Here is a 27,627-nt window from a genome sequence, read left to right on the forward strand (position 1 = left end):
GTGACTCTGGTCAAGGCGGTTTGTCCGTCCCCGGCTCCCGTACTGGTCGAGGCGGTTTGTCCCTCCGCGGCCCCCCTACTAGATCAGAGGCGGTTTGTTCCTCCGCGGCTCCCTTACTGGATCAGAGGCGGTTTGTCCCTCCGGTACTCCCGTACTGGATCAAAATGGCGGCCCCTGTAGACAACGTGAGTGATCCTTGGAATACATCTAATGTGTTTAAACTAAGATACGCACCTATGTTCTAATGAAACTATTTTCTGATTGTCATTTCATTCGCATGATTCAAGGTTATTATTGGTATAATTGAATCACTAATTGTCACAGTTTAACGGTTCTTAAGGATACAATCATGTGTATATTACCTTTTACAATGAAACATTGCAACGTTTGTCATTTTAAACGTAATTTTAGCCTAACCCTTTCGTTAAGTGTGTATTTGTGTTTTCTTCCAGTATTTGATTGAGAGTGATCTACCAAAAGCAGCGAACCTGTTGAACCTTCTCACAGAGCAGGTATGATCAGCAGGTAGTCTCTGTTGGTTCTCCACCTCGTTTTAACCAGCAGACTAAAGGTGGATCTTAAACGTGTTATATCAGAACCGACCTTCGTCAGACGTTCTGAACGAATCAGAGGTCTCCGTAGTATCAGACATCAATAACCGAAACCTAAACACATCTCTTCTTTCTGTTGCAGGTGGTTTCAGTCACAGGCCACATCCGTGACCTGCAGAAGAAGATTAAAGATGGTGTATTTCAGACTGCTAAGGTAAGCATCGGTGCTTTACTTCAATTTCTACATTCCGGTGTTCAGTTAGTTTGCTTCTTCAGATAATCTAGCTGGGCTTGAAGGTTAGTCAATTGAAAACTAAATATCGTTTTAAGTTGTGTATTGATACATGTTTCAGTGATCATAAATGTTGTCACATTTGAAATGGCGTCTTCTCCAGCACCAGTGGGCACCATGTGAGCTCCATTGACTTGTGTTCCAGGGTCTGTCCTTCCTGGACCTCCGCTACCAGCTGCTGCTGTTCTACCTCCAGGACCTCACCCACCTCATCAGCCTCAAGACGGAGGGCGCCAAAATAAAGGAGAGCCAGGCCATCGAGCGCGTGATGACGGTCCGGACGGTGAGAAGCTCAACACCAAACCACCGTGATCAGCTGCTGGTTCATCTGGTCCATCTGGTTCACTAGTTGTTGTTCACTAGTTGAGGTCTGAAGCGTGTTTGAATAGACGTTTTATTCTACAATACCGGCAATATTATTTAAATGCCTCCCATTCAATCTTTTTTGCCATGAATAGTCTTAATTAGTAGTCTTAATAGTCTTAACTTAATTAATGAATTGGTTTTATGCTAGATGTATAGTAATTAAAATACTATATCGTTCAGCCGTGTTGGATCATGGTAAACTGTGTACTAATTTTCAATACTAGAAATGGCTGAACTGAATGTTGTGTTGTGGCTGAAGGTGCTGGAAAAGATGCGCCCACTGGACCACAAACTGAAATACCAGATTGACAAACTGGTCCGCACGGCCGTCACTGGGAGTCTGGGTAAGGTCACCTTCAGTTGTAAAGGGCCACTTAACTACAGTCTTTCCAGTGCCTTCCGGGCGTTTGTTGTGGCTGTGAACTCCATCTAGTAGAATGTACAGCAGTAGTATTAGGGTGTGTTCCTGCTGGTCTGGTCTGAAGTTCTTACCTGAGGTGAAATATAAGCAAACTTTTTCTTTGTTTACATTGCACTTCTGGTACTTGGCCACTTTATAATTTACAATTTACACTTGACACTTTATAATTTCTAACGTCTGTTTTGTTGGCCCTGTTTGTTGTTTTTGTTTGTTCTGTTTGTCTTGTCCTTACTTGAGCATTTAGATGAGCATTTACCTGAGCGGCTATTTTTATTTGCATTAGTACATTGTATTTTTATTGTATTTTTATCCTGTGTTTTTCCACTGCTGCTGACAACGTTTCCTACGGGGGATTAATAAGGTTGTATCTAATCAAATGTTGGCCTCTTTAGAAAACCTGTTCCTGTTTTGTTCCATTTTCAGCTGAAAACGACCCTCTGCATCTTCGTCCAAATCCTGAGAATCTCATGAGCAAAGTACGTATCAGGATGGGTCCGAGAGGTGTGGTTCAGACCCGACATGGTGGTCCGTGTTTCTATCGTGTTTTAACCTTAACCCTGCAGCCACCTGACCTCGTCTGCCCTCCCTCCCCAGCTCAGTGAGTCAGAGGAGTCTGGCGGTGAGGACGGAGTCCCGTCTGTCTCAGAGAAGAAGACTGCAGCGTTTGGAGACAGGAAATACATCCCTCCAAAGATCGCCCCCATGCACTACGGTAGGCCAACAGGATCATGTGGTCGGTCTACATGTCTACGGTCTTTGTGGGACACGTCCTGGATGGCTGTCGGATGTTGATCCCAGAGGCCTTAGAGGTCTGACCTGGTACACTAGATGCTGCTTCTTGCTTAAACATGAAGACGTTATGGATCATTCTGAAGTATGGCTGTGTGGTTCATGCCTGTTTTCCAAGCGGTGTAGAAGGCTGCGTATGAATAATAGTACCTTCTACTTGTGTAGAGCTTTTCTAAATGCTGAAGATTGAACACAATCATTCATAAGAATGTATGTAAGTAAAAGATACGATGGATGTGAATGTAGAAGAGTGAACAGAAGGTCTGACGAGGTGTTTCTCCGTGTCTCTCTGTCAGACGGGGACGTGACGGAGGCAGACCGTAAGAAGGAGCAGCAGGATCGGCTGCGGCGCTCCGCCCTGCGCAGCTCCGTCATCCAGGAGCTGCGGGAGCAGTACAGCGATACGCCTGAGGAGATCCGGGACCGCCGCGACTTCCAGACAGAGCGCCAGAGTCGGGACGAGCAGCACAGGTACGGAGCAGGCGGAGGGCACGGTCCAACACGCCGTCGCTTCCTGTGAAAAACGGTGTTGATATGAGGAAGCTGCTCAACTCGGCTCTCTTCTCCGAAAGGAAAAACTACGAGGAGTCGATGATGGTGCGTCTCAACGTGCCCAAGGCCGAGCGGCTGGCGAGGAAGAGGAGCATGCAGGGGATGTCGGGCCAGCTGAACAGCATCACACACTTCAGCGACATCTCGGCGCTGACCGGAGGCGCCGGCAGACAGGTGAGAGGTCGCACCTGTCTCTCTCTCTCTCTAGCTGCTGGAGGCAGACGGGGAAACTGGATGAACTAATCTGCAGCTCAACGATTATGATGGTCTTTTTTGGAGGGTTGGACCGCGACGAATCCTGTTCAGTGGCCGATCTTTGAGAGAGCCATGTCTGTCATAGGAGCTCCTCGCAATTAATCAACCAAACGTTGTTGGGTCAAATTTAGAAACACAAAACAAGTAAATAAACGCCCAACCTGTCCAGCATCTGGATGGAGCCGGTCGTTTGAACAAGCAGGCCCAGGTTGGCATGAGACTGGTGGAGCGACAATGTAAGAAGTGATCACAAGAGGTCGCTGTAGTCTCTGATCCGTGGACTCTGCTTGTGAGGAAAACGATGTGTGGCTACACTACTTTTCTGAAGTGGACCACGTTCCTTGTCTCTAAATTGTGCCTGTATGTAAAGAAATAGAAAATGGCTGCTCAAAATACAATATCTTAATGTGGATGGTTTTATATTAGCTGCTGGTCATGCAGAACACATTGCTCTGCACTAGAGCTGGCAGGGAACATGGTGGGGAATGATGAATTTAATGGTGACCATTGAGAGACTCCGATGGCAGCCCCCCGGCTCATGTTTGCTTTGTCCTTGCAGGACGGGGATTCCCCGCATCCCAAGAAGAAACAAATGATGAAAAAGAAAACCAAGAAGAGGGGTAAGAACTGCACTTCAATAGAGAAATTAATTCAAACCACCTGCATGTTTATCCAGTCATATCCCGACCCTAATGTGTTTGAAATACGGCCTGTTTTTAACCAACCCTCCATTCTCTTCTGCAGCTTTCAAGAAATACAAGTAGGGCAGAAATCGATCAAAGATGTCCCTTTTGAAGAAAGTCTTCCCATCTTTTTTAATTGTGTCAAATGTGATTTTGATATCCCTCCCATTAAAACCGCTAAGCAATTGTATCAAATTCATGTACAGCTTGAATAGTTAGTCTCACTGGTGTTCTTTTGTCAGTCTGCAAAACATGTGCTCAGTCTCTAGACTAGCTGGTTTAAAGAAGCAAACATTTTACCTTTAAGTATGGATCAACCAAATGAAATCAGTTACATGGACGCAGACCCAATGAGTGCAACCTCTTCATTTAACTAACTGTACTTTTTCTAAAACATTAACTACAAAGGGCCCTGAATTAGGAGTTCCAAATCCTTTTGCACTGGCCAACTTTAATCCACATGGAACATTTTAACTGCATGAAATTGGACAATCTTAGGAATGCATCCTTAAATCAACCCAAATGTTGACTGTCAGACAAATCCACATGGAGTGAGTTAAATCAGACCCCTCCCACCTGCTCCTCCTAGTTATACATTTTAGTGTAGAAACTGTACAGACAAATAAAACACACGGTTATTTTTACACAATGTCTTTATTTTTTTTTTTCTAATTACAGTCTCATGGGTTAAAAAAAAAAAAGCAAAACTTTTTTCAAACCCACTCCTTTTGTCAAAAACGGCTCCCATAACCGCTCCACATTTAGCCCCGCCCTCCCGAAACAAGCTCCCCCTCCGCCCCTTATTAAATTAACTCACTCTGCCTTCCCCAGACAGGCCGTGGCTGCACTGCGCATTGTCAGAAAGGTGGCTCCCTAAATCCTACATCCAAAACCAACAAACCAAATTAAGAAAAACGCCCCAATCTCTGGTCTCGCTCCTGCTTGCACCCGCTCACCCACCCCCCCCCCCCCCCCCGATGGGTGTGGCCCCCCACCCCCCTCCCCACGGGGCCGTGGTGTGGTGATGTGCAGAGTCCTGTGTGGTACACGCCTGCCCTATGTGTGGTGCGTTTGCCTCTTGTGTGCGCGGGTGAGTGTGTGCAGGGTAAAAAAAACAAAAACACTTGACGCTCGCGTCAGCGTTTACTGTTGTAGTAAATGCCCCCCGCGGTTGGCCTGTGGTCGCCCGGCCCCCCGCCCCCACCCCCCCACACGGACAGGATGGGGTGAGTGTGCATAGCGGGAGCAGAGAGAGAGAGGGACGCTGCGGAGACAGTGGGGGGGGCCTGCGCCACCTGGGGAGGGGAAGTCAGCCGCCACTGGTCCTGAAACCTGAAACGACAAGAAGTGGTCTAATATACAGAGAGAGGAGGGGGAGACGGGGGAGGGAGGACCAGGAAGTGGTCCAATACACACAGAGGAGGGGGGGGAAGAGGGGGGGGGGGGGATGAGAGGGCGGACCAGGATGTGGTCCAATCACAGAGGAGAGAGGGGGGGATGAGGGCAGACCAAGATGCAGGAAATGCCAAAAATACAAAAAAGGCCCACCCAGAAAATAAAAAGCGTAATTGCGGCTCATGCATTGGCGGTGGAAGCAGTGGAGTTAGAGCCATGGACCAGGAACCCCGTCCCATTAAACAAGATCACTTGCAGCCACTGAACCAGAGCAGTGGGAAACCATCAAAGCAGATGAACAAGGATGGAGGGGGTGGGGTTAGAAACAAGGTGGGGGGGGGGGGGGGGGGGACAGGGGTGTGGACAGACTGAGACCATGAAACACAACATCACATCGTCCTTCTGCAGGAATCTCAAACATGGTTACATGAAAAAAAAATAAAAAAAGGAACAAAAACAGTGAGAACACATTCATTCCGAGAGCTCTCCTCCCCCTCCGGAGGGGGGAGGCCGGGGGTGGGGGGGGAGCAGGGAGATGAGCTGTGGTGGGATGATGTGAGAGCAGGTCCTAGGCAGACCGGAGGAGATCTGCAGCCTGAGTACCACCGTGTACAGCGTGTCCTCTCCCCTCCACACTAACACACCCCTGGAGATATAGATATAGGACCCACTCTTCTCCCCTCCCCTCCCCCCCCCCCCCCCCCCCCCACAAAACGGCAGACATATACCTTACCAGGGGAAGGGGGCATCACCTCCGCACACACACAACAATCACACTCTGGGTCAGTCAGTCTGTCCAGGAGAACAGAGAACGCTTTTTTTTTCTTTTTTTTTTTTCTTCTGGGAATCTCTTCCTTTATTGGCTGAGAGGGGGGGGGGTCTTTTTAATCAATCTTTTTTTTCTGTTCAAGGGGAGCACTAGGGTGGGGGTGGGGGGGGACAGTAGGGAGTGTCGTGGAGGGGGGGGGGGTATTAGTAAGGGGAATACCACGATGTTGTTCGCCCTCGGCCCCTGGAAGAGAGAGAGAAAAAGAGGGTGAGTTGTTTTCTGATTGGCTGACGGCTGGACACCAGTGGTACTTGTGGTGCAGTAGAGGTCAATGTGTGGTGCTGTGGGCAGAGCGGGTCTGGGGGTCCCAGGACTACAGAAGACCGGGTCTGGGGGTCCCAGGACCGGTGGACTACAGAAGACCGGGTCTGGGGGTCCCAGGATCGGTGGGCTACAGAACACCCAAACATATCACCTCAACAGTGGAGCTCAATTGGGTCCCAATGCTGGGGGGGGCACAGGGCCGGGGGCCACAGGTCTGGGGGGCCAGGAGCAGCACTGCCACACACGCAGAGGGGAATGTGCCGGAAATTCTCCGTAATGAGTACTGATTAGTGTGTGAGGGGGCAGCAAAGGCACTCCCACTCCTTCTTTCTCTCTCTCTTTGGGAGAGCCACTTCTGGGGGGGTGGGGGGGGGGTTGGGGGTGGGGTCACTGTAGGGGAAGAGCCTGAGGACAAACAGCACGGCACCCCCATATCACACCACGCACACGCAGGTAGGAGACACACACAGACAGACAACCACCTGGGGAACACGGCCTCTGTACAGGTGAGCCCCGAACCAGATGCTCCTCTGACACACGGCGGGGGGAAGCAGGGGTCACTAAGGCATGGGGTCACTAGGGCGTGGGGTCGCTAGGCGGCTGGGAGTCGCTAGGCAGGGGTCAGGCTGCATGGATGAGTGGCACACGCACATGCAACTTGGTATGCAGTATCTTTGAACGGGTGATAGATAATCTGCAAACATCTACTTTCAAGAAGTGTTTAAGACTGCACAACACTGGATATTTCCAGTGTCCCTCTTGGCTAAATGGCCCAAGCGTGTTCACTTCCTTCCAGTCTTCTCGCTATGCTCTCTACTGCCACACAGAGGGCCCCAAACACACTTCATACTCTTTTCCCCCCCATTGCTTATATCTCCATTTAAGCTCTAATGCACATAGTGCTTCTCCTACTCTTTGCACTCTGATTGTAGTAACTGCTGTTTCTGCACATTCCTATAAGCAGTGACACTGGACTGCATATCCTCTGCGTGACATGAAGTTATTTAACCTTGAATCTGTACCGGTACCCTCCATTGCGTAAGCGACGAGCGTCCAGTTTCATAATGTCATCTTGTAATTCTTGTGCAAGCCGTTTTGTCACAAATCTCCGGTCACGACTGGGATTCAGGGAGCAAATTTAAGGAGGTACACCTCCCAACTTCAGTTGGAATGTTTGACGTTACATCGGAGGCTTACTTCCTGATCAGCCTTCGAATCTACCCAGCTTTGTGTGAAAGCCAGTAATGTGAGTTGCGATATCTAAATTCATGTGCACGTGAAGAAACTCTCACTGGGATCTGAGAGCAAAATGGTGGCACTGTGGAGCCCTGACGGACAGAAGGGTTCACAGGAGACGCCCAGTACAGAGGTGATGCCCCAGGAATGCCGAGGAGGCCGAGCTTGGTTGAGGTCATGACGTTCTGATTCCCTTATCTCTCGTCCAATCACTCAAGTCAATCATAAATAGCAGAACTCCATCTTGTTCTCCATGCTGATATGATATGACCAAATGCAACATTTAAACAAGGGACAGAACCTCTGTGCCGCTCTGAATACAGCCTTCCATTCAAGTTAGCAGTCAGTGACAGTGTGGCAAATGTACATGCATGAAGCTACTGTGCATGCACATGGGTTCAGCACCGATGGCTCAAAGGGTTTGATGGCAACATTTGTTACAGGGATGCATTGTAACGATCAAAGCAACATGGTGGTGGTTCTGTGATGCGTTGAATGTGCTTTTGGACAACAATGGAGAACTACGCTACCGCATCAAGGGCTCAGGATATGCCTTTTAATTTAGACACTAGAAGATGTAACAATGCTGTAGCTGTAATCCCAGCAGGCCTGTCTTTTGCTTATAAAAGAGACACGGTCATGATGGTAGGAACCCTTCCACAGAGATGCCACAGGACCAGACCATGGGTGCAGGCTCCTCCCCTTACTACCACACTGGGGGCCTGCTCTGTAGAACCCGCCTCCACACCCACACTCTGCCCTGACTGGATGACGCTGGTGAAGGCATGGGCTGACCAGGGTGTGTGTTGAAGTCATGGGGTGACCAGGTGTGTGTTGAAGTCATGGGGTGACCAGGTGTGTGTTGAAGTCATGGGGTGACCAGGTGTGTGCGGGGCATGGCCAGGTGCATGGGGGCAGGTTGAATGCATGGGGGCATGTTGATACATGGGGTGACCAGGTGTATGGGGGGTCGTGACCAGGTGTATGGGGGGGGGGGGGCATGTAGATAGTACATGGGGTGACCCGGTGTGTGGGGGCTCACCTGAAGGCCCGTCCCCGGCCCCGGGGGGGTGTGTAGCCGCTGTAGTAGCGCGCCCGTGATGACGAGAAGCTTCCTCCCCGTGAGCGGAAGCGGGCGCGGGGGAACCCGCGGTCTGTCGTGCTGATCCCTGGTCTGTTGGTCCTCTTGGCGCCCACCTGGAGAGAAGCAGAGGAGGCTCAGAACACCCAGACCCAGTGTCCCACAGGACCAGCATTTCTCTCCACCCGCCATTACATCCGGAACCATGCAAATTTCGCCAAATGTCGATTCTGCCAGTGAGTGTTTAGCGTGCACCTGCCTCTGAATACATTATAGCGTTCTTGCTCCCTCACATGAGCTGACCCAGGACCAGACGCCAAGCAATTCTTAGTGCGCTTTGCCACACGTTACATTTCAAAAATCGGGCGTTGACGATGAGGACACCAGATGATGTCGTTGCCGCAAACTATAATGTCACGAGCGAGTGCTTTGTTGGGAACTCGGACACCTTTGGGTTCCATCTTGGTCCGAGTCCAGGTCTAGTTCTGTGTTTACAAACACTGAACAAGACGGACGGACCGATCATTAATTAATTAATCGGTGGCAGGGCTATGATGCGTGCCACGGTTTGAGCCGTGTTTGGGTTTCTAGTGTGGCTGTAGGGTGGTGCCGGTGTGAAACACGTTCCATTCCTGCTCCGATTCAGCCCCAGAGCGGTGCGTGTCGGGGGTGCAGGCGTGTGGTCGTCGGGGAGGGGGGGCTCACCTTTATCTGCCGTCCTCTGAACAGCGACTCGTCCAGGGCCATGGCCGTCCGCACTGACTCCTTGTCTGCAAACTCGATATAGGCAAACCTGGGGAGCCAACCACAACCGATCAGGACTCAGACTAGGGCTGAACTATTTGAGGAAATGATCTAATTGCGATTATTTCGACCAATATTGCGATTTAGTAAGCGAAAATGAAATACAAATCTTCCTGATCTCCAGTCCGTAACAGTAACTAATCCCCCCCCAAAACGATTACACTTTTTTTTTTTTTTTTTTTTTTTAATCGCAGTCATTGCGATTTGCAAATCACGTTCCATTACATTGCGATGTCAGTTTGAACTCGATTAATCGTTCAGCCCTAACTCAGACGGACCACTGCATGCCATTAGTACACATATTTAACTGGGAACCTAATGACTAACAGCCCAGAGGAGTGGGGACCATTGAATACACTGTTCCCTTCTACATCAGGACACCGTCGGTCACACCACCTGAACAACACCATGCAGCCGGCATGGAGCAGGACATACCCTTTAGGATGTCCTGTGAACTTGTCACACAGGATGGTGACTCTGTTTACGGACCCGCACCCGTGGAAGTGGGCCTCCAGCTCCTCCGCTGTGGCCCCGTAGTCCACCTGGGGGCCCAGAGAGTCAGCACAGACCGTAGCACAGCAGGAGGACCCACAGCTCTCACCCTGGAGGTGTTCCCTAAGCAGAGCACCAGGCCAGTGGGGCCCTTCACTTCAGGGCCTGATACAAGGGTTACTGGCCGGTGATACCACCCACATTGGAGGTCAACAGAGTTCTTCCTTATTATTCAATTCATTTAGAGATTACCTTTTAATAATCCACATTCATGTTAATGAAAATTGCGTTTTTCTTTACAGCTTGAAGCTAAATAAATACATAGCTCTACATGATGCACATGCATACGTACTGTATATCAACAATCAACATTTTGGTGAGTGCATTCACAATGAGTGACAGGAAGGCGGACTTACATTTCCAACGTAGATCGACCTGCCGTCCGCTTCCATCTTCTCCTCGATGGACATGATGACGGGACCGGCTGGAGAGGCGAGAATGAAGACGTTCAGCAACATGAGCACATGGGCGGCAGAAAGGAGCTGCATGGCCGTCTTATGGCCGAAACACCGGTCACCCCTCAAATGTGTGAAATGTGCTGTGAGAATATCTGTTGTAATGAATGCTCCTCTGGAGGAGACCATTACAATTGGTGCTCCCCTCTTGCTTCTAACCAATCAGATCCCCCGTGATCTGTCAGGAATTCCTCTTGCCCTTCAATCACAGGTAGGTGACAAACATTATCCATGGTGGAGAGAAGTAGAGGGCGGGGTTATTTTTCAGTCATTAAGTGTCCAAATCCGCCCTCTTTTTACAGCTCTATAATCCTACCTACAGCGCCTCTGACAATGGGGTGTGAATTACATCCTAAGGTGTCCTACATCACAGGATGTCATGTGACAGTGAGACGGTGGGTGTAGTACTGGGCGAGGGGGGCTGATGTGTGTGAGATGGTGGGTGTAGTACCGGGAGGGGGGCTGAGGTTCATCTGTTTCTCCACCTCGTTCTGCAGCTCCTTCAGCTTCTCTGCTTCCTCCTCCATCTCTCTCACCCGGGCTTTGATGGCCTCCAGCTCCTAAAGACCAAAGGGAAACAGACCAGTTCAGTGATCAGCCACATCATGAAGAACAGATGTCTGGAGCGAACTGGCTGACCCAGCAACGGAACCACCACAGACAGGGGAGAACTTCATTGACTCTTGGCTTTACCCCTCATCATCCTCATCCACACTCTGAACCCGCCTGGCTGTACATCACGGTTTATTGGTGACGTTTGACGTGTTCATTTCATGAGAAAGAAGCAAAGGAAACGGTGGCTGGGAGTACCAGAGTGCAGTGAGGTGTGGCTGAATGACTAAGTTGGGGCCTTAATGAAGCATTGACTTCACTCTGGGGGATTGGAAATCATTTGGCTACAGCGCAGACAACAGCGTGATGCAGTTTGCTGTGATTTGCAACTTTCGCCCCTTTTTTATTAAGTGGGTTTGACGTAGGGGCGACCAATACAATTTAACCCTCCATCTCATCGTCTTCTGACCGAAGGGCCTAGAGACTGTCTTCAGCTGCCAAACAGACGACAGCAGCGAGAGCATCGCATGCATTTGGCTAAAATGGTTACACACCTACTCTGATCTAAAAACGGTCACACCAGTCCAGCCCGCCCAGTACTCCACCCAGCATGCCCATCACTCTACCCAGCCTGCCCACCACTCCACCCAGCCTGCCCACCACTCCACCCAGCCTGCCCACCACTCCACCCAGCCTGCCCATCACTCAAGACATGTGAAGACACAGTCTAGAAATACAGTGAATACACAGAAGGAAACATTTCACGAAAATAGGACAAGAATCAGTGATAAGCTGGGCGGCTGGTTCTGATAACCGACAGCGACTGGTTTATGAATTGAAACCAGAAACTCTGAGGCGCCGTGCTGGAGCCGTGGTGCACTGCAGCACAGTGGGAGTCTCTCTGTCGGGCTGCTGCCAGCCCTGCTTTCAGAAGTCATCCCAGCACATCACAGGGTGCACAACGCTGACATAGAAAATGGCTTGCATGCACAAACTTGCTAGTTTCCAGTGTGGCCGACTCGAGGCGGCAGCAGCAGACCCAGTATGGTGACAGCATGCTAATCACATTCGGCCCAATCGCCCCTGCAGATAGTCATCTCAATTTGACCTACAAATTGACATCTAGCCATTTGAAAGTAATTGAGTGCTGCGTTCAGAGAACCGGTAGATGAGTGTAATGCCCAGGTTAAAGACATGTTGGCCCGTCGACGCTCATATTTTGTCGCATATCAACTACACGCTCGGTCCCTCCCCCATCCTCCTCCTCCACCACCACCACCTCTCCCTGGTCCATCATTCACTAAGGATGGATGCCCAGCCTTTAAAATACCGCGACCCTCGGCACACGATCCACTCATTGCAGACGATTTCTTCAAAGACACGTGTGCACTATGCATTAACACGCGTATATAATATAGACATCCAAGCACACAAACGCAGAGATTTAACAGTGAGAACAAGACCTCACTAACTCACCGATACGTTCCGACGCCCACTACACAAAGCTCAGACACACTGTGATAACACAGGAGACGGGAGGCTGAAATGTGCCACAACCCCCGACTACTCCGGCTAAAGACGGTGGGCCAGGTGCGTGTCCGCCACATCCGCCCTAGCTTTGTCCCCGGTACTCCACACAGCCTCGGGATCTGCTGCCTTCGCGTCACCTCCCCCCCCCCACTAGAGATCAGCGGCTGAGGGGGGGAACTGCGGCACACGGGCTCTGTAGTAGTGAGGTTCATTCAGACCCATGGAACAGACTGGAGAGGACCCCAAAGTGGCGACATGGCCGATAGGAAAGCCGAACAATGTCTGTCGCGACATGAGCCGATAGCAGAGCTGGATAAAGTCCGTGGCGACATGGGCCGATAGCAGAGCAGAATTAAGCCTGTCGCGACACGACCCGTTCAGCTGAGCTGAATAAAGCCTATCCCCCCGAAGCTCTCTGCACGACATGAGGAGCATCAATGAAGCCGATGGGTTACCTCAGAAAGGGGGTTTCTCCTGTGAGGCTAATGGCGGTGCCCTGCCACCTTCCCCGGGCCCCTCCCGACTTCTACCAGCCCTCCGTCCCGCATGTCTGCGGTGAGGGACCCCCCATGCTAGAACGAATCCACCGAATTGCGCCAAGATGGCTCCACCCTCGCAGTTCTGCTGCACTGCGTGAACCACAATGGCGGCTCATCCCGACCCCGCGGGGTCGGGATGAGCCGCCATTGTGGCTCCCGCATTGTGGTTCCCCGCATGGAGACCGGCGAACGCCCCCCCACTACGCCTTATACCCTCGAACCCATTCATTCACTCACCGGGTCCTCGATGGCGGACTCTCCCTCGTCCAGCCCTGGCTCCTCATCCCCGACCCCCGGGTCTTCGAGCTCCGGGTGGCTCGGGTCCGAGTCGAGCAGGGACTCTTCCGCCAGCCCGTTGCCGAACTCCGCCATCGCGCTGTGCCGCCGCGGTGCTCACAGGCCCCGGCTCACACCGAGAAGAGCGGCTCGGAGGAGCGGCTCACACCGAGAGGAGCGGCTCAGGGGAGAAGAGCGGTTCTCGGGTCCCCGGCTCAGAGAGGAGCGGTTCGCGGGCCCCGGCTCACACGAGAGGAGGGACAAATGGCGGAAAACGCCGCTCGGAAAGTTAAAAAGAGGAATAAAAGGCCAGCTTCACGGTCCAAACAGAAATCCACGGTAGATGAACCTGGTCGTGTCGGTGTCTAGCGGTACGGAGCGCTGCGGGTCCGCAGCCTAATCTAGTTCACCGTTTTATTGAGTTTAGCGAGTAGAAAAGGACCGTAAAAGCGAGGACTGAACGCGTGAAGAGCGGCCGCACGTTAGAAATGGAGGCCAGGGGCGGGCTCCCGTCGCACTGCAGGCCTCAGCTCGCCTTCCTATTAGTTCTTGTGAGATAGTGGACCACCCTCTTTTGAGTCTCGCCGCCTCCCGTTGGATGTTTTTTCTGAACGTACCCGGTTTCTCGGCCTACTACGTTTTTTCATTGGATGAAACTCCCGTCAATCACTAATGAAACGCTATCGACTTTCCCATCCCCACATGCTCTCTCATTTATAGTCAGCCTCCCTTATTTTTATTTCATTTAAAATTCCCAACATATGAATAATTATACACACATTACAATCCCCGCACCCACACACTCACTTTAGAAATAGAAATATTGCAGTACACTCATAAACAAAATAACACCAAAGACTAGTTTTTAAAATGCTGATACAAATGATAAACAAAATCAACTACAATGCAACACGTTAGCAATTAGAGAGGCTACCGTCGTTGTCAATTGATTTTATTTGTTTTTCTGTATAACAAAGAAAGCAGAATGGAGACCAAACACAAAAAGGCGGGAACACATGTATTGTAGAAAGAAAAAACAAAATTAATCAAGCTTAATAATCAAAAGTTCTAACAATTCATAACGCTGCTGCCACCATCACTGGTCAAACCTTAACCATATTCCTCTGAGCAAGGTGGTGACATGAAAACCCCGTTACGGATCAATAATATTCAAAACAGTGATGAGTAGTAATGATAATAGGATAAGTAGTAGTACGGTTATAACAATAGTGATAATCAAAGTGACAATGAAACATAATAAAAAGCAGATCTCCATAAAACCTATCTAGTTTGAACAGTGCAACACCGTGTGTGTGTGTGTGTATAATCCCAGTATCAAGGTCCTCCACTCCCTACTTTAGACACAAGATACAGTTTCCAACCAGGAAGAAACATTGGAGCAGGGAAGATGGCCTTTCAAAGCCATCCCTAATCTGACCTCTGGACATGTTGGTTAGTGGGTGGAGGCTCCGACGGAACGACCAGTAACTTGTGCAAAAATCGTGTGACGGCTGCGAAACGCCCGACCATGGGGGGTCCGTTACAGTTTGCATTGAACGACTCCTCTCCTGCCCTCTGTCGACCTCAAGATTGCTTTTTGGTTTGTTTGTTTTTTTCTTTTGAATGACAGAAAGCAAAAGGGAGGATCACTTTGGAATAGCAGTTCTTTTAATATATTTCTTTACAAAAGATTTTTTAGTTTTGCATTTTGTTAAAACTATCGATAGTAACAATATTATTAATATACAACTTAAATGAAAGGAAATGTGTTTTATCTCCTTTACAGCACCATCTTATTAGCTCTCCAGTCACAAGTTTTAAAAGGTTTCCAATTCGCTTTCCAAATATTAGCCCTCCTCTCTTAAGGCTGTGGAATACCAATCTCTCCCTTTCCCAAGTTACATCTCGTCTCCCAGCAAGTGCATTTCTACAAATAGCGTTTGTCATCCAAACAGCAAAGAAATGACAAAAGAAAAAAACAGCTCATTATCCGCCTGGTCGGTCAGACCTTTAGCAGTTTGCTTTGACCACAGCTAAGAGACAAGCCATCATCTTAGCATCTTTTGTGACTCAACTCTGATATTAAATTAATACATTTAGTAATTAGATCATTTCTTGTTTCGCAAAGCGTACAATATAAAAGAAAACATGACATTGACTGAATAGCCTCTGGATGTGATAGGGTCTCAGATTCCAGCTTAGGTAAAAACAGAATTATTTGCACATTAAACGAGGAGCGCTTGGCTTGCGATGAGCTAAGCGCTGTTAGTCCTCTTTAAGGCCATCTTGTTGCTGGCACACCACTTCTAAAAACCATTTCCCCAACACCTATTGAATGAGTTTTATTCCAAAATGACACATCCACCACAGAAACAAAAAAACAAATCCTACTCTAATAAAGCAACGGTAAAGGGGGTGACATCCGGGGATTGTTTGAAAAAGTGGTTGTAAAAACATATCTATATATAGATTTATAGACACATCTATCTCTTTATATATAGATATATATAAAATCATAATAAGAGTCCCCTTTATATACCATATTCCCAGATGGATCGTATGCATTTTGGAACACAACTCGGCTTCCTACACACAATTTCAGATCTATTCCATGTTTTAAAAGACTTGAAAAATCAAAAATCTATTTAATTAATTTTATATTAAGGCATCCAACATGCAATAATGTATCTTTTAAAAAAAAGACACCGCATCAGAATGCTTAAAATTTCTTACAAAATGTGCCAAAGTGCGGTATGCCAAGAATCTACTTTCTAAGTCTCTCAATTTCCCTGTCTTCTTGGATTGTCATGAAAACTGTGGACATATATGCAGATGTGAAGACCTTTCCTGCTTTAGTACCGTAAAAATCACAAGTCAGACCAAGCGCCCATTCAGACCGCGTCGCAGCCAGGTCAAAGGTCACCGGGGTGAAAGGTCAACCCAGGCGGACATTCGCCTGCTCCACTGGTTCATTCCACTCATTAAATGTTAAGCAACCTTTTGTTCTAAAATCGACAAAGTAGACATAATACATGAACTATATTTCATAGGCGCAAACTGGGAGAGAGCAATGTTAACATTTGAAGTCCCAAAAAAGTGTGCAGGCTCAGCGTCAAGGGGACTCCTCCGGTTTGCATCAGTCTTGCGAGTTACGGACAACGTACAAGCATGTGACAGGTAGTAATGGAGGAAGGGTGGGATGGGGCACGTATGGAGGGTAATATCACAGTCCCAGAACCCTCTCTCTCTGTCTTGTGTGTGCGTGTCTTGATACATGTACAGGCTAATTCGAGAGCTATTGATTAATGCAGAGGCAGTAGTGGGTCAGAATAGATTCAGGATGATTTCTAGTGAGTTAAATTCATTTCGGTGCGGGGCGGGGGGGTTGAATCCAAAAAGGGATGGCTGCGAGGAGAGTGCACTTAAAAAAAGAAACGATATATAAGCTTCCGAGGGTTAGTGCTCAAAGTCGTGTTCATTAAAATCTGATGAGCCCAAACGGGTCCAGGAAGAGTTATTTGGAGATCAACCCAGACGAGGGTCTTTAGCTGTTGCTGCTGGCTTTGGGTGGCGGAGCCTCCCCGCCCACCTCCCCCTCAGAGGCCCGACCGGCGCTCCCGGAGCTGGGGACGGAGAGTGACAGGGGAGCCGCCTGCGTGCCGCCACCGCCACCGCCCCCGTTGCCGGACCCCCCGACGCTGCTGCCATTCTTGTTGACCAGTGTGGCGGGCTGGCCGAAGTTAGTGGTTCTCAGCGTGGCCAGGTGGCGCGGCGAGAAGACGTGGGTGCGGGCGGCGGCGCGCGACTCGAAGGAGGCGCTGCAGGCCTCGCAGCGCCCCGTCAGGCTCTCCTTGGGCACGGGCTGGCCTGCCACCGGGGACGCCGCCGGCTCGATGACCGTGAGCTGCACCGGCTTGGGCAGGATGGGCCGGTTGGCGCGGAGGGCGTTGTACTGCAGGTAGCTCCCGGAGCTGGTGTCCACCTTCCCCGCCATCAGGGGCGACTGTAGGGGGACGGAGGAGCGTTAGCGACAGAGCTGTGGACTGATACGTTACGTCTGTCCTCGTTCTCGTTAAGCCAGAGCACATAAACATGTTTAGAGAGTGAGGCAATACAGAAATACTTCAAAACTGGATGGACCAGTGGCTGGCTGCCACCACGGATCTGATTGCAGACAGAAGAGGCCGGTTGATGTGTAGAGCGATGCAATGGTCAGACTGGACGCCATGGGAACTTTCCCACAATTGGACTTACAGATTACCCCAAGAGTAATGTTTTCCTAATGTACCGTTAGCCCAAAACGGCAAAGACAAAGGAGATACAACTTAAGAGTACTCAGCACTGTCTTTGTACACAGACCCCAAATAGTGTTGTGTTTCCAAGGCCAAAATAGACTTCAGTCAGTCTACTTCTTAAGGGAGCAGAAGGAAATAAAGCTGTGCTAGATGCTTTTTTTAAATATTTCTATTTTAAACATTGATTTGGCAGATACTTTCCTTTTCAATAAAACAATGAATCTTTATCGAGTCTACCAAGTCTACTATGTTGCAAGTCCTGGCACTTAAAAAAAGTACTTTGCATTGTGTAGCATTTTAACCTAGCGATCTGTTGTATCCAGGGAATGGGTTAACCTTGCGATTGTAAGTGCTTGGCACTTGTTTCTATGAACAGCCTTACTGTACCGACAGCGACACATTGTTTCTCTTTCATCTGACAAATGTACTAAGTCGCTTTGGATAAAAGCATCTGCTAAATGCCCTAAAAGTAAATGTCAATCCAACACTCAAGCCCCACACATCTGCAGAGGCAAAAGCTGCATAATAAGAACAAGCACGGGACAGGTCTGAATAGGCATAGTCATATTTGCTGGGGAGAGGATTGTACAACGGACAATGTCATTGGCCATCAGCGATCAGTCTGTTAAAAAAATACCACGCGGGGCCACAGCCTACTGCGTTAGTAAGCAACGTTTGAAGTAACAACAGAAGAACCACTCACCATCTTCTCCTGCTGCAGCTTCCAGCGCTTCTCTTTGGCCCTGGTGTTCTGGAACCAGATCTGCACCACCTTCAGCGGCAGGCTGAGCTCCGCGCCAATGGCCTCGCACTCCATGGCGTTGGGGTGGGCGCAGGTCTCGTAGCAGGACTGCAGGATGGACAGCTGCAGGCAGGACAGGTGCGTGCGCGGCCTGCGGCTGGAGGAGTGCGACAGGAAGCCGCCGTCCGTGGGGCTGGACTTGGCCGGCAGTGGGAGGATGGCCATCTTGGCCGTGCAGCGGCTGTTGGGGCTGACGGGCGCGATGCTGGGCGTGGGTGGCGGGGGGATGGTGCTGGGGGGCGGGGGAGGAAGGGCCAGCTGCTCTCTTGACAGCGTGTTGATCTTAAAGGAACCTTTGGGGCTCCAGTAATTGAGCCCGTTTTGTTTCTGCGAGGCTGGCGCCGTGGCGGGGGGCTTGGCGCAGATGGGGGTGGTGGGCAGCTTGGGGACCATGCGGTTGGGGGCTCCCGGGCCGACCTCGTTCTCACTCTCCATCTCGTCGTCCGTCTTCTCGTCCTCCTCGCTCTCCTCCTCCGCCTTGGGCGTGAGCAGCGGGCGCGGCGCGATGTGGATCGGGTCCTTGGGGGGCGGCGGCGGCGGGACGGTGGGCGTCGTGACTTTGGGTGCGACTTGAGCCTTGGTGACGTTGCTGCTGGTGGTTTCTAGTTTGACCTTCGACACGGCGGACACACTGCTGTCGACACGGGCGGCCGTGGAGGAGGAGGAGGAAGTGGAAGAGGAGACGATCTCTTTGGGCTTGATGGGGACCGGCATCTGCTTCTTCACCCAGGTCAGCTTGCTCAGCTCCTTCATGGCCTCCTTGTCCGTCATCAGCGTGCGGACGATGGGTGCCGCCGTCACGCAGCCCGCGTTGTTGCTGCTGGTCTTGTTGGAGAAGATGGGTTTGGACAGAGGCCAGGTGAACTTGATGAGGGGTTTCCCCACCGCCGCCAGGGTGCCGTCACTGATGAACCTCACCTCCCCCTTGCGCTCCCTCGCCCGCATGTTCTGGAACCAGATCTGCACCACCTTCTTCGGGAGATGGACCCACTCAGAGATCTGCTCGAACTCGTGCTTGCCCGGGTTGGGGTCTTTGAAGTAGCAGCCGTACAGGATGTCCAGCTGCTCCGCCTGGATGATGGTGCGGGACCGCCGCATGTCGCGGTACCGCTTGCCTTTGGAGCGCCGCTGCAGCTGCTGCTCCTTCTCGTTCTCCCGCTCCTTCTCCCGCTCCTTGTCCAGCAGGGCCGCATTCACCTTCTCCGCCGCCCGCATGTAGATGCTTGACTTGGGTCCGTTGTTGCAGCCGACCAGACGTCCGGCGCCGCCGCCATGTGCGGCCGACATGCCCCCGAGCGGCTCGGACTTGACCTGCACAACCACCAGGCCCTTGGACGTGGGCCTCAGGCCCAGCCCGTCCAGGAGGCGGCCCTTCTGCGCGGACGCGATGTCGGCCATCAGGGACGAAGAGGAGGAGGCGGAGGCGGACTTGGTGCTGCCGTTCTTCCCCATGCTGAGGTCCAAGGCGGACTCGCCGTCGTCGCCGCCGTTCGCCATGTACAGCGGCGTCTGTCCGAGCGAGGAGAGGGTCTGTGCGAGGAGGGGGTCAGAGAAGTGGGAGATATTTGCCGGGTTGGGAAAGCTCTGCGCCTTCCCAGCGTCTCCCACCAACGCCGACGGGAGAGAGAGGACGTAGGGGCTGAGCAGCTGGGCCGAGAACGGGCTGAGGGACAGGGACAGCGGCAGGGAGCGGATGAGGCCCATGGGGTCCATGGTGTGGTGCTGGGCGCTGGGCGGGTCTCCCTGGGCCTCCAGCTCCAGGTCCACGTCGGAGTCCAGCCGCTCCCTCTTCACCTCCCCCTCAGGGTCCAGCTCGTACTCCATCTTTCTCTTGCGCTCGTTCTTCCTCCTCCGGCCCGACGCGCTCTCCTCCTCGTCGTACTCGTCCTCCGCGTCCGACAGGAACACGGTGGTGGAGCGCAGCACCTTCCCTCCCCCGCCCGAGCTCTGGTGGGCCCCCGACGCCGCCCGCTGGGCCTGGTACGCCTTCACGGGGCTGGCCCGCCGCGGCCCCTTGGAGAGGTTCCGACTCTCCTCTTCGGACATGACGACCGAGGTGTAAACCTCGGCCCCGTTCTCCGAGTCGGAGGTCAGACAGGAGTCGCCCTGACCGTCCCTGCTCAGGCCACGTCCTCTCCTCTTCTTCCCTCTGCTCGACAGATCCATGGCCTGACCCTCGGCGTCCTCGGCGGCGCCGTCCTCTGCGATCACCAGAGCGCTCTCCTCGTCGTCGTCGTCGTCGTCACCGTCGTGGTAGTCATGGTCTGAGCTGGCGGGGTGCGGCCTCGCCGTGTGCGGAGCGCGGTCCGACCGCTCAGCCCGCTGCCTCTCTTTGGCCTGCCGGGCCTGGCCCAGCCACCTCCGGACCTCCGCCTCAGGGATTCCCACCTCTTTGCCCAGTGCCTCGCAGTCCTCGCGGGGGGGACTAGCGGCCTCCGCCTCGCTGCGGGACTCGAAAAACGCCCAGAGGACCTCTGACTGGAACTCAGACAGGACGGGGGAAACGGGGTGGGCGTACGGCGCTCTGGTGTCGACGTAGGGCCGGGTCTGCTCCGAGGGCATCAGGGGGTTTCTGAACGGGCTGGTTCTCGGGCTGCACAGAGAGCTGGCCGGACTCGTGCCCAGCTGTGATTTCTGGGGGGTGGAATCTGGACTGAGAGCCAGGTTTAAAGTGACCGGGCTGAGGCTGCAGTTGCTGTGCACCGACGCAGTGGGAGAGAGGCTGTTATTGCGGAGGCTTTTGTCAGAGGCCGTCAGAGAGAGTTTGTTTTCTTCAAGACCGCCACCTTCGGGGTCCTTCTTTAGGTCCTCTTGAGCACTCACCAGGCCACCGTCTGCCTCTTGTTTCGGTTGTCCGCCCTCAACCTTCACACTCAGTTTCTGCGCCTCCTGACGGAGCTGTGCGGCCGCCTGGATCCCCACCGAGGACCACTGGTTTTGGAGGCTGCCGAGTCTTTGGGTGACCAGCGCCTGCTGGGCGGCACTGAGGCCCATCAGAGGCACGCACTGGGTCAGGATCTGGCCCTGCACGCCGTCCGCTTGCTGGTGGTTCTGGGCTCCGTTCAGGATGAGGGGCATGAGCATCTGTGGGGGATGCTCATTCAGGCCGCCGGCCGCCGTGAACACGGACGGGAGGAGGGAGTGCGGGATGGAGCTGGGGCTGGACGTGAGGAGGGTGAGGAAGGCGGAGACGGCCTGGGCCGAGGTCACCGGAGAGGAGAGCAGCGAGGGCGCGGCCTGGGAGACCCGGATCTGTTCCCCGTCTTTGGCCATCACCATCAGGTTCCCAGAGAGGCCCGAGACCTGGCAGCTGGTGGTGGCGATGAGGGGGGGGGCTCCGGAGCTGGTCGTGGCCACGGTGGCACTGGGAACCCCCACATTGCTGCTGCTGCTGCCGCCGCCACTGGCTGCCACGTTCCCAGCGCTTATGCTGCGCGTCTGATGCAGCACAGACTTCATATGGCTCTCGAGGGTGATAGCGTGGTTGTAGGACACCCGACACACGGCACACTGGTAGGGCTTGTTGGATATGTATGGCCGGGAGAGGACCGGGACCGTGGTGGTCTGGGTCTCGCTGTCCACGCCCTGTTTGGCGGCGCCCAGGGTCATCTGCTGGATGTGGGAGGTGGCGTTGTAGTGGACGCTCAGGGCCGTCTTGGTGGGGAAGGTCTCTATACAGGCGGTGCATTTGAACGAGCGAGCGGCGGTTTCTGGCGGGGCGGGACATCGGTCGGGCTTCTCGCCGGCAACGGACGCGTCGGCGCGCTCCGCTACGCCGGGACCCGTCGTCCCGTCCGTGGCCTGGGGCCCCTTCGGCTCGGACTGCATGGGACAGGAAGGGGGCGACGCCTGGACGGGACCGTCGCCGGTGTCCCGGTCCTCCGCCATGTCCACGTCCTGCTCCTTAGACCGCCGCGCCTCGTCGGTGTCTTCCTCAGACGGAGACGCTTGAGAACTGGAGGCGTCAGCAGACTTCAGGTTGGGTAGAGAGGCAGCGTCTGACAGAACTGGAGAGAGAAGTACCGTCAATCTTCTGCTTGGACTCATATTTGAGAAATATTGCAAATAATCATTTCACCATCCGACATTTTTCTTGTAATTTGAGGATCCAATATTAAAAAGGTGATGGTAGCTTTGTGGGCGTGCAGGGCGATATATATCAATATTTCATTTATCTATCATATAATATAATATTTCAGCCTTTTGGCAATGCCTCTGTAGGAACAGCAGAGTTGAGCCAATCATGTGTAGAAATTCATCGTTGATCTCTGCCTAGCAACTCAAACGTTTGATTTAATTTGATATATATGAAATCTATATTATATTTTATTCCATATATAGCCCTTTATGCCATTGACTTAGGGTTCAACTTAGGGTTGACTAAATGATCAAGGTATACTACAAGTATTCGCTGTATCTCCAAGCCCTACTTCAAACACAAAATAAACACTTAAATATAATCCCCCCCCCCCCCTAAAGGTACCACAAGCAAACCAGTTAATTGGCAGTTTGAGAGCGATTTACCTGTGGCTTTCATTGTGTCGCTCTCATGGTCACCTGGATTGGCACACTGTTTGAGTACAGCCTATGAAATAGAATAAAAGGAAATTAATGACTTGTTAGAGTGGAGAAATTCTTATTCATTTAAATAAGCAATGAAGACCGGGGCCACTAGAGGACCCAGAGTTCATCCTGTGTAACACACACGGTCGTGATACTCACTATGTCGAGCAGCTTGTCCATGCAGGTCTGGAGGACGTTGTGCTGGTCCGTCAGGTGGAGGGCCAGGCAGGATCGGTCTTCTAGCCCCTGTTGGCACAGTGGGCACAGCAACCCCGCCACCCTGTGGCTGTCTCTACACAAGATCTCTCCAGACTCCTCCTGACAAATCATACACACACACAGCTTTTAGATACACTCTGCATGGGATCATGAAAGTAGATTCAGATTAATTGCCGTTTCACATCCCTTGAGAGACTGGGATACATTTCTGTGCTTAAAGAATGGACTTTTCTTTTTGAACGGGGACGCTTTCAGTACGTTGACATGCAGAGGGGAAATCCTCCGCTAGCCGGGATCCACCCAAAGCTCCATGCTAGCCTACTGCACGTTCTCCAAGACCAGTAGCAGCATAAAACGTACTTAGGGCGGATATCATAGTGTTTAAACTATGGACACTACAGTCATCTGGATCCCCCACTGTGCATTTCAACAGGTAGAGGAACGCCTTTACTAAAACTTTTACATATTAATAACCACTACAGCTCTGGACCAGCAACCTCAATTACAGACAATTCAAATAATAAATCAAATATTTAACAGCCGTGTATTCATTGTTATGATTCTTGCAATCATATATAGACCACTTGTAGCGCAGTAGTAGCCAGCTTTGATGCAATCTATGGTTTCCCATGAAACCTGTTTCCAAACAGCCATGGGAGCCAAACCTCTCATGGCACAGTTTATGTAGTTACCTGCCATTTAGGATAGGAAACACTTCATTAATCCCAGGGGGCATTCAGGTGTTTCCTGCAGTGCCACATTCAGTATACAGTCCCAGGTGCACCATTGTTTCAATTATAACCACAATTTAATGTTGTTAGTTATGTTGAGTCCCTAAAACCTGTCTGCAGAAGAATGTTTAGGTCTACCTATGCAACTGGTAGAGTGGTCAACAAGGCCAAGACTTAAGCACATTCTTTTACACCATTGTGCTGAAGGTCAACAATGAGGCTATTTTTAAGTGTCCCAAATATTCTAGAACCGAACTGTGTGAACTTTTACAGCTTCAGCTAAAAAGTAGGCCCTCGGAATGGGTTTCACATAGAATAATCTATAAAAGTAATAATACTCTTGATAAGATAAGATTAATAAAACTGTACCCTTTTAGGCCCAAATGAACCATTAGTTTGAATGACACTGCTAATTTCCCTGACCCGTTTGAAATGGCCAGGAGGAAGGGAGAGCTAGGTTCATCAAACATGACAGAGGCTACAGGGAGGAGGACTGTTGCTAGACTCTGCTGAGTTGCAAGTGACACAAAGGCCCACAGGCTACATAGTTGACACTGAGTGTTGACGAAGGACAGATACGACACAGTGCAGCTCTCAGAGACAGAATGTTAAGGGCGAGCAGCAGGTACAGAGCAGCGTGATGTAGACATGTTAAGGTAGGGTGAGCAGAGGAGCTAGAGATATTGATCAACATTGAGGTATTGTATCATATGGCATGGAATATGTTAACACATGTTGGCCTTAGTCGTCATTTTGAGTTGCAAAACCTTATGTTTTTTTGTAAACTTGCCTATACAATGGTGTGTCCATACAAATATACATAGTATTTTTTACATAGGATAGTACTTTAAAAAATATATTTTACATATTTGAATATCATTGAAAGTGTTTTATTTAATTAATTAATTTCGACACGTCCTTGATGTTGATTTTATCAATGGACATTGGGTGTGGTCTGACTGTTAACCCAATTGTAGATAGTTAAAGAGCCTAGTTATTATTAATAAAAAAGCAACACTTTTCCACTAATTTCATTAACCTTTAGTGAGGTAAAGTGTTACATTTACTTGACTATAGCAACCGATTAAGATCAAATCCCATCACTGCAAGGACTACAGGCCTATTACAATTATCATCAAGTATCAGTTATTAACTACTGTCACCCGATACATTATGAGCAAATATTCAATATTTGCACCTAAAATATGTTCCAGTCCCAGAATCTCCAATAAATCTTTCAACTATTACGACATTTAAGATGCATTGTGATTTAAAACATGATCCGCAGACTAGAGCGACATTGCACGGACTAGATGTGAATACTAAAATTATGATTCTCAGCACATGGCAGCCAGCTGCACAATATAACACAGAGAAGCAGAGTTCATAGCCGGTCCCCTTGACATTAGCATGATGCATTACCTAAAGGAGAACCGTTCGCTGCGTACAATAGTGAGATTAAACTGCCCAAAAAAACATCACGTTTGACCGAATGCATTCAGGAGTGAAGTCCTGATGGGTCAGGGGAGCCAGGAGCCCATCCTGAGAGAGGGTCAGAGGAGCTAGGAGCCCAGAGAGGAGCCAGGAGTCCAGAGAGGATCCTCAGATTACTTCAGGGTTAGAGAAGCCAGGAGCCCATAGAGGATCCTCAGAGAGGAGCTAGGAGCCCAGAGAGGAGCCAGGATAAAAGAGAGGATCCTCAGATAACTTCCTCGTCAGGCCAATTAGCAAGCTAGCAAGCTTTAAGACCCTATTCACACACACACATACACAAGTCCAAATACAAACCAAGGGTCGACCTGAACACCAAACACAACGACGTGGAAAACTAACAGACAAGTTACGACTACATGCCTTTTGAATCGCGACGGATATCAACCAGCATCTTAATCTTAATTAGCTCCGCTGGCTGCGATGAATCAATTAGCAATTAGCTCGACGTGTAGCCCCCGTAACGACGCATTACCGCCGTTTATCAGCCCTGATCAGCCGATCACCTCATCAATAACCCTGCATGACACTCAGAAGTGCACGCTAACTTCGAGGGTCGAGTCCCACGCCGTTAATAACGCGTCGTTCCCCCGCCGGAGCCTTTAGTTAATCAACAAAGACTGATGACATCCACTCCGCTAGCTAGCCTGTTAGCACGGAGATAATTAACCCCTCAGTCCTGCTGAAGAGCCTTAAACCTCCTGAAGTCCTCAAGTGGACACGGATCAGACCCCCGGTACTCCAGGTGTCCACAAACACACACGTCTTCCCCGGCCTCGCCGCGGGTTGAACACACGTCGCCCACAGTAACCTTAACAAAACCTTAACAAAAGCCCCGACCTCGAGTTACGGCTCAGCCCGCTGATTGCGCGCTGCCAGACGGGTACGCAGCGCCCCGCCGCCCGCCGCCGCTCCGCAGCAGACTGAGGCCTACCGAGCGTCTAATTAACGAGCTGGTTCCGGCTACAGATGTGTGCCTGCCCCCCCTCCCGCTCCACGGACCACCTCGATGGGCTCAGATCCTCCGATCCACACCCTTAATACCTCTGGTCCAACACTTTGGCGTCAAGATCCCCGTTTTAATCAGCGTCACGCCGTAATTGGCGACATAACTCAATGCTAAGCTACCCGCGGAGGACGACGTGACGGGGGGGAGAGGAGAGAGGAGGGGAGGAAGAGGAGGAAAGTTTGGGTTTAATGTTGGATTCCTCCGGCGGATCAGAGGGGTCCACAGCGCGATCGTCGTCCACTCGGTCCAATTAACCGCGGGGAGGGGAGTCTGCGGGTCACGTCGCCGTGATTGGGGGTCTCGCGCGTGTCGTTTAATTAAGTTGAGAGCAATTAGCTGCCGCGTTTACCTGCATGGTCTCCGCTCCGCTCCACGTTCCTCTGGCTCCTCAGGACTGAAAAGTTTTCTCGCTCAGCCCTCCCTCGCTTGATCTCCCCCTCCTCCCTCACCCCTCTCCTCCCCCTCTCCCTTCTGGTAAACACTCGACAGCTCCCCCCAAGGCTGATTGGGGGCAAAATGAGACATGGCCATCAGATCCATTATGTAACAGATATGAAAGATTCTCTTTTTGCGTGATTATTGGGTATTACTGGGTACATCTCTGCTTTAGTGAGACGATGCACAACAAGCCTGGCGAGTATGATCGATGGAATCAAATCGAGGGACAACACTTTCCCAAACACCCGACTGAAGGTGAAACGATGTTGATCTCAGTGTCTCAAGCTATTGTTGTAAAGAGATAAAGGAACACAAAACAGGAGTGACGCGAACAATAATGATGTGTCAAACCAATTATACCTGCGAACAAGATGCTTGGATATTCAGTGGAATCATAGGTGTGGCACAAACTGTACAGAAATGTACAAAACATTGATGAGCGGAGGATTAACCCGTTAACTATTACCATTAGCCCATAAACCATTAACCCATTAACCATCTGCGGGCCGCATGGATATCAGACGGTGCCCTTGCGTTAGTGGAGCGGGACGTGAAGTCCGCGAACACCCAGAGAGCCGTCTACTGCGTTAGTGGAGCGGGGCATGATGTCCGCGAACACCTAGAGAGGCGTCTCCTGCGCCTGAATCAATCTGACCT

The 27,627-nt window shown here is 51.1% G+C and overlaps 3 protein-coding genes across 4 annotated transcripts; 1 reads left to right on the forward strand and 2 right to left on the reverse strand.

Moving 5' to 3' along the window:
• The first annotated feature begins 131 nt into the window (after positions 1–131).
• ngdn (neuroguidin, EIF4E binding protein) lies at positions 132–4,511 on the forward strand. The gene is made up of 11 exons (XM_084475043.1): positions 132–185; positions 453–512; positions 694–765; positions 989–1,126; positions 1,469–1,553; positions 2,054–2,106; positions 2,225–2,342; positions 2,716–2,890; positions 2,992–3,145; positions 3,786–3,846; positions 3,971–4,511. Exons 1-11 carry the CDS (start codon positions 165–167, stop codon positions 3,988–3,990), a joined length of 957 nt encoding a protein of 318 aa, XP_084331169.1. The 5' UTR covers positions 132–164; the 3' UTR covers positions 3,991–4,511.
• Positions 4,512–4,544: 33 nt separating this feature from the next.
• Positions 4,545–13,914, reverse strand: pabpn1 (poly(A) binding protein, nuclear 1). Of its 2 annotated transcripts, none has more exons than XM_084475037.1 (7): positions 13,384–13,914; positions 10,977–11,085; positions 10,427–10,494; positions 9,954–10,060; positions 9,420–9,507; positions 8,676–8,830; positions 4,545–5,241 (listed from the first exon to the last, which is right to left on the reverse strand). In XM_084475037.1, exons 1-7 carry the CDS (start codon positions 13,516–13,518, stop codon positions 5,046–5,048), a joined length of 858 nt encoding a protein of 285 aa, XP_084331163.1. In that variant the 5' UTR covers positions 13,519–13,914; the 3' UTR covers positions 4,545–5,045. The 2 variants fall into 2 exon arrangements, with proteins under 2 accessions (XP_084331163.1, XP_084331164.1); XM_084475038.1 differs by lacking the exon at positions 4,545–5,241 and adding an exon at positions 5,263–6,316 and having other exon boundaries at positions 13,384–13,911.
• A 513-nt stretch (positions 13,915–14,427) lies between these two features.
• On the reverse strand, positions 14,428–26,968 carry zfhx2 (zinc finger homeobox 2). The gene is made up of 5 exons (XM_084475019.1): positions 26,882–26,968; positions 23,242–23,400; positions 23,044–23,104; positions 18,421–22,526; positions 14,428–17,425 (listed from the first exon to the last, which is right to left on the reverse strand). Exons 1-5 carry the CDS (start codon positions 26,885–26,887, stop codon positions 16,967–16,969), a joined length of 4,791 nt encoding a protein of 1,596 aa, XP_084331145.1. The 5' UTR covers positions 26,888–26,968; the 3' UTR covers positions 14,428–16,966.
• Positions 26,969–27,627: the final 659 nt, after the last annotated feature.

The sequence above is a fragment of the Micromesistius poutassou genome, assembly GCF_964030765.1.
Source record: "Micromesistius poutassou genome assembly, chromosome: 11".
NCBI classification, from domain to species: domain Eukaryota; kingdom Metazoa; phylum Chordata; class Actinopteri; order Gadiformes; family Gadidae; genus Micromesistius; species Micromesistius poutassou.

Excerpts from the sequence above, each read along its gene's own strand:
- ngdn (XM_084475043.1), top strand. The coding sequence starts at position 165 with ATGGCGGCCCCTGTAGACAAC. Across the intron at positions 513-693 it reads TGAACCTTCTCACAGAGCAG|GTGGTTTCAGTCACAGGCCA; the intron begins GTATGATCAGCA and ends TTTCTGTTGCAG. Across the intron at positions 3,146-3,785 it reads CCGGAGGCGCCGGCAGACAG|GACGGGGATTCCCCGCATCC; the intron begins GTGAGAGGTCGC and ends TTGTCCTTGCAG.
- zfhx2 (XM_084475019.1), bottom strand. Across the intron at positions 22,527-23,043 it reads CGACACAATGAAAGCCACAG|TTCTGTCAGACGCTGCCTCT; the intron begins GTAAATCGCTCT and ends TTCTCTCTCCAG. Across the intron at positions 17,426-18,420 it reads AGCTGCAGCAGGAGAAGATG|TCGCCCCTGATGGCGGGGAA; the intron begins GTGAGTGGTTCT and ends GTCCCCCTACAG.
- pabpn1 (XM_084475037.1), bottom strand. The coding sequence starts at position 13,518 with ATGGCGGAGTTCGGCAACGGGCTGGCGGAAGAGTCCCTGCTCGACTCG. Across the intron at positions 10,061-10,426 it reads GGTCGATCTACGTTGGAAAT|GTGGACTACGGGGCCACAGC; the intron begins GTAAGTCCGCCT and ends CTGGGCCCCCAG. Across the intron at positions 9,508-9,953 it reads TTCACAGGACATCCTAAAGG|GTTTGCCTATATCGAGTTTG; the intron begins GTATGTCCTGCT and ends TTGGCTCCCCAG.